At 42.1% G+C, this 9,997-nt stretch overlaps 1 protein-coding gene across 13 annotated transcripts in view; it reads left to right on the top strand.

Moving 5' to 3' along the window:
• LOC139365041 (myocyte-specific enhancer factor 2D homolog) overlaps positions 1–9,997 on the top strand; it is a 74,789-nt gene that overhangs the window by 27,420 nt on the left and 37,372 nt on the right. For all 13 annotated transcript variants that reach the window (XM_071102417.1, XM_071102450.1, XM_071102441.1 and 10 more), the window contains exon 2: positions 9,089–9,448. In XM_071102417.1, coding sequence (XP_070958518.1) covers positions 9,395–9,448 — 54 coding nt within the window. In that variant the 5' untranslated portion in view covers positions 9,089–9,394. The remainder of the gene's footprint in view (positions 1–9,088; positions 9,449–9,997) is intronic.

Consider the following 9,997-nt stretch of genomic DNA (forward strand, 5'->3'; position numbering starts at 1 on the left):
GAGCACATGGAGGGCTGTGCGGCCCCCCAAAGAAATGCCACCCCACACCATGACTGACCCACCGCCAAACCGGTCATGGTGGAGGATGTTGCAGGCAGCAGAATGTTCTCCACGGCGTCTCCAGACTGTCACGTCTGTCAGATGTGCTCAGTGTGAACCTGCTTTCATCTGTGAAGAGCACAGGGCGCCAGTGGCGAATTTGCCAATCTTGGTGTTCTCTGGCAAATGCCAAACGTCCTGCACGGTGTTGGACTGTAAGCACAACCCACACCTGTGGACGTCGGGCCCTCATACCACCCTCATGGAGTCTGTTTCTGACCGTTTGAGCAGACACATGCACATTTGTGGCCTGCTGGAGGTCATTTTGCAGGGCTCTGGCAGTGCTCCTCCAGCTCCTCCTTGCACAAAGGCGGAGGTAGCGGTCCTGCTGCTGGGTTGTTGCCCTCCTACGGCCTCCTCCACGTCTCCTGATGTACTGGCCTGTCTCCTGGTAGCGCCTCCATGCTCTGGACACTACGCTGACAGACACAGCAAACCTTCTTGCCACATCTCGCATTGATGTGCCATCCTGGATGACCTGCACTACCTGAGCCACTTGTGTGGGTTGTAGACTCCGTCTCATGCTACCACTAGAGTGAAAGCACCGCCAGCATTCAAAAGTGACCAAAACATCAGCCAGGAAGCAATGGAACTGAGAAGTGGTCTGTGGTCCCCACCTGCAGAACCACTCCTTTATTGGGGGTGTCTTGCTAAATGCCTATAATTTCCACCTGTTGTCTGTTCCATTTGCACAACAGCATGTGAAATTTATTGTCAATCAGTGTTGCTTCCTAAGTGGACAGTTTGATTTCACAGAAGTGTGATTGACTTGGAGTTCCATTGTGTTGTTTAAGTGTTCCCTTTATTTTTTGAGCAGTGTATTTCTTTAAACAATTTTTCCATCCCCAAAAATTGGAATAAGCAAATTCTTTCATTTCTGGTCCAGCATATGGAGAAAAGGGTCTTGGACAACATTGACCAGAAAAATGATTGAAAGGTATTAGACGTACATCAACTTAATAATATTGAAGTAAAAAACCCTGCCAACTAATATCAAAACTTTCAGTGCCTTCAAAGTATTCACATCCCTGGACTTTTTCCACATTTTGTTGTGTTACAGCCTGAATTTTAAATTGATTACATTGAGATTGTGTTTCACTGGCCTTCACACAATGCCCCATAATGTCAAAGTGGAATTAGGTTTTTAGAAATGTTTAACCCCTTTGTTATGGCACTCCTAAATAAGTTCAGAAGTAAACATTTGCTGAACAAGTCTCATGATAAGTGGCATGGACTCGCTCTGCGTGCATAAATAGTGTTTTAAGATTTTTTATCGTGAATTCCCCACACATCCAAATATCTGTAAGGTCCCTTAGTCGAGCAGTGAATTTCAAACACAGATTCAACCACAAAGACCAGGGAGGTTTTCCAATGCCCCGCAAAGAAGGGCACCTATTGGTAGATGGAAAAAAAGTAAAGGCGACATTGAATATCCCTTTGAGCATGGTGAAGTTATTAATTACACTTTGGATGGTGTATCAAAGATACAGGCGTCCTTCCTAACTCGGTTGCCGGAGAGGAAGGATACCACTCAGGGATTTCACCATGAGGCAAATGGTGACTTTAAAACAGTTAGAGTTTAATGGCTGGCGTAGGAGAACTGAGGATGGATCAAAAATATTGTAGTTTTTCCACAATAATAACCTAAATGACAGAGTGAAAAAAAGCAAGAAAAAAATATTCCAAAACATGCACCCTGTCGACCACATTTTTCTGCCTGCACTGTACCGCTTGCCATGCAGTAGCAGAGAGAACAGTCTATGACTTGGGTGACTGGAGTCTTTGACAATTTCTTTGGGCCTCTCTCTGACACCTCCTAGTACATAGGTCCTGGATGTCAGGAAGCTTGGCCCCAGTGATGTACTGGGCTATACGCACTACCCTCTAGCACCTTACGGTAAGATGCCAAGCAGTTGCCATACCAGGCGGTGATGCAACCGGTCAGGGTGCTCTCTGGTGCAGCTGTAGAACCTTTTAAGGATCTGGGGACCCATGCCAAATCTTTTCAGTCTCCTGAGGGGGGAAAGGTTTTGTCATGTCCTCTTCACAACTGTCTTGGTGTGTTTGGACCATGATAGTTTGTCAGTGATATGGACACCAAACTACTTGAAACTTCCCGACCCGCTCCACTTCAGCTCTGTCAATGTGAATGGGGGCCTGTAGTCCTTTAGTCCACGATCAGCTCCTTTGTCTTACTCACATTGAGGGAGAGGTTGTTGTCCTGGCACCACACTGCCAGGTATCTGACCTCCCTATAGTCTGTCTCATCATTGTCGGTGATCAGGCCTACCACCGTCGCAAAACTTAATGACGGAGTCATGCTTGGCCATGCAGCCGTGGGTGAACAGGGAGTACAGGAGAGCACTAAGCACGCACCCCTGAGGTGCCCCGGTGTTGAGGATCAGCGTGGCAGATGTGTTGTTGCCTACCCTTACCAGCTGGGGGCTGGTAAGACCAGGATCCAGTTGCAGAGGGAGGTGTTTAGTCCCATGGTCCTTAGCTTAGCTTTGGGCACTATGGCGTTGAACACTGAGCTGTAGTCAATGAACAACATTCTCACATAGGTGTTCCTTTTGTCCAGTGTGGAAAGGGCAGTGTGGCGTGCGATTGAGATTGCATCATCTGTGGATCTGTTGGGGCGGTATGCAAATTGGAATGGGTCTGGGGTTTCCGTCATGATGGTGTTGACGTGAGCCATGACCACCCTTTCAAAGCACTTCTTGGTTACCAACATGAGTGCTACGGGGCGGTAATCATTTGGGTAGGTTACCTTTGCTTTCTTGGGCACAGGGACTATGGTGGTCTGTTTGAAACATGTAGCTATTAGACTTGGTCAGGAAGAGGTTGAAAATGTCAGTGAAGACATTTGCAAGTTGATCCGTGCATGCTTTGAGTACACGTCCTGGTAATCTGTCTGGCCCCGCGGCTTTGAATGTTGACCTGTTTAAATGTCTTGCTCACATCGGCTACGGAGAGAGTGATCACACAGTCATCCAGAACAGCTGGTGCTCTCATGCATGCTTCAGTGTTGCTTACCTAAAAGTGAGCATAAAATACATTTAGCTTGTCTGGTAGGCTCTTGTCACTGGGCAGCTCGCAACTGGGTTTTCCTTATTTTAGACAGGTCTAAAGAAGTATGATATGAAGAAAATGTAGTATATTTTAGAAGACAGAATAGCATACTCTGAGTTGTCCTTATGTTAGGTCCTGATCTGGCTATGCCAAATGGATGTGGCCTACACTAATTTATTTAGCAGACAAGATTTGCTTAGAATGAAGAATACAATTGAACAAAGCTGAATAAAATAGAAAGGATATTTTCTCCAAACAGTTTGAGGGAGTGTGCACATGCAGCTATTCTGTGTTGAGTGGTTAACAAAGAAAGAAAGAAATATATATATATATATTCCTATATGTTTAATTTAGAGTTGTTAATTTAACTTTAGTTGTTCTACAAACATTGAGCTATATCTTTAGATTCTTAATACATTGTACTGCTTGCTGCATGATGCGACTTTAGTGTTGGGACTCTCCCTTTATGTGGCCATAATGCAGCCTAAAAAAATCCATGCTTTTGTGCCCTTCTCCCTGAGTGCTGCGTGCTCCATGGCGTCCACATGTACTTTTCGTCTGCAAACAAGATGAGTAGGCCTAACGAACAGCAAAAGCACTAGCCTATGTCAATCTACTATTCTTCATAGTGCAAAGGTCGACCTATTCTGTGCGAGAAATAAATATTCCAAACATAGTCTGGGACAGTTGTGGGATGCGATAGATCCCAAATTAATACAACCACTAGCATCCCCAAACTTTTTTTAACGCAATGTGGCTGATGCAACAGATCAGAACGTTTAGCTTAAAATGTTGATAAACTATTAGGCTATTTCTTCACATTATAAGCACAGCAATGCGCATATGGCAGTAGGCTATAAGCGCATATGTTCCATTAGAGGAAAACACCATTATCAAAAGTGACCACAAATGCAATTTATGCATGTAATGCTTTTATTATAAAGGTGAGTTTTTTTTATGGTGAAAATTATCTTCCCCAAATTTGAAACTCACGTGCTGCTCATTGTATGCCAGTTAGGCTCTACACCCCTTGTGAAACAAACCTTATTAAAACATTGCTGGCCTATTGGCTAGGCTACATGAGGTGTGCGACTATGATTTGAAAATGTTGCAAAAGAAAGGTATTGTTGCTTTTTCTCGGCATCATTCACAAGTGTTAATATATAATTCACAAGTGATAGGCTAATATTGTCAACCATCAGACTATTCTTGATTTAATCTCGTCTTTACATATACTAAATAATATATGTGTGAAATTTGTTTTGATTTAGAATGGACTATTATCATGCACCTGTATTGAAACAGGGGCAGTGGGAAAAAATACATGTCATCTATGCACTTAAATAGCGAATGGGGGATGCTTTTCCCTGTGGTTTATTTTCATGACAGGCTATACTCCTGTTGTAAATATAAGCAATGTGCTTAATATTAAGGAAGTTGAGAAATACAAATAGTAGGCCTAGCCTATAGAAAGCTGATCCTCCTCTTTTTAGTAGAGGCCATCATTGATGACAGTGTGATTAGTGGACCAATAGAGTGCTGAGTAACAGGCAGTTAGCAAGTTTGGTAGGCTACTAATGACCATCAGCAGCATTAGAGCTTGGAGAAGCCTAATTACCATGACTAAATAGTCACATGGAATTTGACCGCCTTCGTGACTCGTGACCGCCGGTGTGGCGGTAACATAGTCACCGCAACAGCCCTACGCGTTCCTTGAAATTCCATTAACAAAAACCCTCGTATCTTGAATATATTTTCTTATTTATCTCCCTCATGAGGAGGGAGGATAATGAAAGTTTACAGAAGTAACAAGTAAAGGAAGACCGACCCAAATAGTTGTAGTGTTTTTACTGATATCAAGTTTAATGAATTATTAAGTGATTCAAACTCGAAATTCTGTTACCAAATCATTAACTGAATTACTAAAAACTATGTAAGGGAATTGCTGCAATTGAATTGGCTAAAAGGGTTAATCGTAGTAGTCACAAACCACAGTTAGGTCACCTGCTACTGTCCTCCCTTCCACTGGCACACTGTTATGTTCAGATCATAACTGTTTTTTTTCTCTTTCTGTCATCTGGTGGTCAAAGCAATGCTGTAAAAACAGTCTGGACAACCTCTCTTTCAATTTAATTTCAATTTAAGGGGGTTTATTAGCATGGGAAACATACGTTTACATTGCCAAAGCAAGTGAAATAGATAATAAACAAAAGTGAAATAAACCAATAAAAGATGTACAATTAATATGTCATATTATGTCTATATACAGTGTTGTAATGATGTGCAAATAGTTAAAGTACAAAAGGGAAAATAAACATAAATATTGGTTGAATTTACAATGGTGTTTGTTTTTCACTGGTTGCCCTTTTCCTGTGGCAACAGGTCACAAATCTTGCTACTGTGTTTGCACACTGGTATTTCACTCAATAGATATGGGAGTTTATGAACATTTGTATGTGTTTTCAAATTCTTTGTGGGTCTGTGTAATCTGAGGGGAAATATGTGTCTCTAATATGGTCATACATTTGGCAGGAGGTTAGGAAGTGCAGCACAGTTTCCACCTTCAGCGGCCTTTGTAAATAGCAAGGCTATGCTCACTGAGTCTGTACATAGTCAAAGATGTCCTTAATATTGTGTCAGTCGCAGTGGTCAGATTTTCTGCCACTGTCTATTCTCTGTTTAGGACCAAATAGCATTCTAGTTGGCTCTATTTTTGTAATTCTTTCCAATGTGTCAAGTAATTATCTTTTTGTTTTCTCATGATTTGGTTGGGTCTAATTGTGTTACTGTCCTGGGGCTCTGTGGGGTCTATTTGTGAACATAGCCCCAGGACCAGTTTGCTTAGGGGGCCCATCTCCAGGTTAATTTCTCTGTAGGTGATGGCTTTGTTATGGAAGTTTTCTGATTCACTTCCTTTTAGATGGTTGTAGAATTGAACGTCTCTTTTCTGGATTTTGATCATTAGCGGGAATCGACCTAATTCTGCTTTGCATACATTATTTGTTGTTTTACGTTGTACACAGAGGATATTTTTGCAGAATTCTGCATGCAGTCTCAATTTGGTGTTTGTCCCATTTTGCGAATTCTTGGTTGGTGAGAGGATCCCAGACCTCACAAACATAAAGGGCAATGGGTTCTAGAACTGATTCAAGTATTTTTAGCCAGATCCTAATTGGTATGTCTAATTTTATGTTCCTTTTGATGGCATAGAAGGCTTGCCCCTCTCTCCTCTCTCTCTCTCATTAATGTCACCTCTCCCGGCTGTTACTGACACCTACCCTCTTTCCATTTACGGTAACAAGCATCCTCACCCACTGGGCACCGACCAACATTGCACGTCCATGGATGTTGAAATTTGGTCAGTCCGCCCTGACCGGACCAAATTTGAACCAATCATAGAAGTCTGTTTCACAAGTTTGGACAGTAGAGTAAAGTAGTACAGTATAATTGAATGTACTGTCCTGAACATATCTACTTTACTGTGCTCTGCTGTACTGTACTCGACTCTACTGTGCTGTACTGTGATGTCCAAACTTGTGAAACATAGACGCCTATGATTGTTTCAGATTTGGTCTGGTCCGGACCAACCAAATGTGGTCTTGTTTGGGGACGGTGCTCATTACAATAATACCCAGTGTCTAGAATAATACCCAAATATGCAAAAGAAGGATGTTGCATATTTCTACCTTTTTTGTGTACCTATTCAGGACACATTACCATGAAGAGAATTATATTAATATCAATAATTATGCATTTCTATAAAGGACAGTTCAGGGAATGTTACCTTAATTCTGTTACCAAATGTAAATCCACTTCACCTACTGTAGTTCAATAACCAAAATATTATTTTTCAAACTAAAGGTATCATGTCATAGCTGACACCCCATTCTTTCTGCAGACATCTTTTAATCTTAATTGGAGCAGATATTTAAGAGTTTTTCTCAAATGTGGTCGCCTGAAAAACTGAGGGAGATTTTACAGTAATTATGTTACCAAAGGTTGCATCTGCACAGTTCTTCCAGTAAATGTGTTTTTGTGAAATGTTCTGTGTAAATTGTTCAAAATAGTCCTTGTGCATTGAGTTGTATGCTTTGTTAAACTTTGAAATCAATTGTTTTTGTTTGGCATACATTTTAAAGTGAAAAATAGTAATTCCATTGCCGTGGAAATGCCCTAATACAACCCCCTCCATATTTTCAATGTAAAACGAGAGCAGAAGCTGCCTCTAGTTCTTTTGTTAGGGCTTTATTTTTAAGAGAGCAATTATGACATGCATAACACCCTTTTCTCAGACCTCCCATTGTCCTTCCTCCAGGCCAAATACGTAGTGCATAATTCATGGGGAAGTCATTGCTTTCGTGAAGGCAATTGCATCATCTAAGAGCAAGTGTGTGTAGTACGTGTCCGTGCACACACAGACACACAGAACCCGTTCTATCACGTCATTGTTTGTTTTTTATGGTAATGGAAGCAGAGCAGGCATTAATCAGGGAGTGGTTTTACTATTCTCTCAGGTAAACAATGTGGGTGATGTAGTGTTGAAACTGCACTCAAGGCTTTCCAGATGCACTCACTCTAATGCAATGTCTCGGCTCCCACTGTCATGCGGGTGTGTGTGAACAGTACACAGTCTGGATGTGTATATATAGAGAGCTATTTTTAAGGCTGAACCACAAATAGTAGTAGTAGTGGGGCTTAATTAAAATGGTCCATGCCTCTGTTGCCATTCCCGGGTTGCGGTCTGCTCGTTCATTCATTCATGAATTTATATGCACACATGTACTCTGTTCTCTCTCATTTGCCCTCTCTCTTTTTGTTGTTACAAATTGCTATACATTGCAAAATAAATAAATAAATAAATCCCTGTTTAAAGGGGCAATCTGCAGTTGCTACACCCACTTTACTGAATTATATAATATTTACTGAATAATAATATTGATTAATAAAATAATATAACTTTAGAAATGCCTCAAGGGTTGTGTTCAACTGTTACACCCCATCAGAACCCCACATATAAGCTTGTTTTTACTCCAATGTTTGTAAACATTAGAAATGTAAACTAACACTGTATAGCCTCAACATGGTTAAAACGATAATTTAGATTATTATAGATGGTTGGTCCATAGCTCTTTCTATGAATTTGAGAGTGGTTACATTTATCCAATCCCATCCCTCAGCTTTTTACCAAAACAGAGATGGGGTGGCAAGCTTTGTTATTTTTTCAACTGCGGATTGGACCTTGACCTTTCTGTCTTCAATTAAATATTTTTTAAATACACTCCTTTTCCTTATATTAAAGGGACACAGAGTGTTATCTAACACGGAACTGTGCCAAATTACCACAGTTTAGATAACAAAACCTAGTGGTAATGATAACATTAACTGAATCCAAGAGCCTACTTCAAAACGCAACAGAAGCTCTGAGCACTAGCGTCCCGCCCACTCGTGGCGAGCAGCCTCACTGGGCCATAGGGCCGGGCTCTGCCTTCGATTGGGAATCGCATGCAGCTTGTCAGGTCGAGCAAGCAGCGAGTTGCTGCAGGCAACCAACAGATCAGTTATGTGTCGGTGATGCCTCTAATAAAGCTGACACAGCACAGCCTCCCTGTGGCCCCCCTGAGGGGCTCCCACCCCGCAGTGCGCCAGGCTCACTTGCCCCCATGGAAACACTAACCCCAAGAGAAGGGTTCCCCCATCCTTCAGTTCCCCCCCACTGCTGCGGCTGCTCTTTCGAAGCGTGCTTCTAATTTGTCCGAAAGGAACCCTGACTTAAATGCATCGCTTTGGTTTCTCTGTTGAGTACTGTGCAGGTTAAAAGGCTAAGACAATTGTTGATTCTGAAGGACATTGGCAGGTATGGTACATGAATGATACCTCTCCTGAATCTCATACTGATCCGATGCTCTCTATTTTCCAGGAGTAACACACCTGCAGTAAAGAGGGGAAGAGGATCCTAATTCAGAGGACCAGTGGATGACCTGCCTACTGTACAGACCATGATCTGAAGGCCCCGCCACGTGGCCCCATTCTTTCTTCTTCATTATTTCCTGCAGGGGTAAGAGCTCCTTGACTAGCCGCCTCAGACAGGTGGAGCGGAGGGAGATAGAGAGAGTGTGTACAAGAAAGAGTGCGACAGCCAAGCACCTACCAACCACCTCCACAGGACAGCCGTGCCCTCTGACCTTGCCACGCCCCCTGCCCCTCCCACCGCCAGACCGGAACCATGGGAAGGAAAAAGATCCAAATACAGAGGATTACAGACGAACGGAACAGACAGGTTTGTGGGTGGATAATGTTTCTTTGTATGTAGAAACTCTATCATATCGGTATTTTTCCAAAACTATGAAAGGTTAAATGATCAATCTATAATGAGTCAACTGGTTATTAATGGACTTTGGTTAATTTGAGCTTATTGAGTAATGTATGTGATGCGTCTGCCATCTCCAAAATGTCCCTGGCTGAGTAAAACCTGAGTGTTTTAGACACTAGGTGGCCTGAGGTCCTACAATCATCTTAAGTTTCTCCTGGTAAATCTTTAAAGGTGCTAATTTTCATAGAGCAGCACACACAGAGACTCAAAATGCTTCAGGCATTCAAGCATTATGTTGATTCGTCAAAAGTTGAGAGAAATATTGGTGAACCATCATCCTGCTAGATGTTGATTACAAGATACTGTCAATAGCACTAATGGATTGGCCCCGTCACCAAGGCTATAGACTCTGACGGAAATTCAACAGCAGTGAAATACATGATGTGAAAAGAGAGCGTGAGAACCACTAATACTTTACATAGTAATGGATTATCAACTGAACGCCAAATGCTACGG

Source organism: Oncorhynchus clarkii, chromosome 2 (assembly GCF_045791955.1).
Source record: "Oncorhynchus clarkii lewisi isolate Uvic-CL-2024 chromosome 2, UVic_Ocla_1.0, whole genome shotgun sequence".
NCBI lineage: Eukaryota > Metazoa > Chordata > Actinopteri > Salmoniformes > Salmonidae > Oncorhynchus > Oncorhynchus clarkii.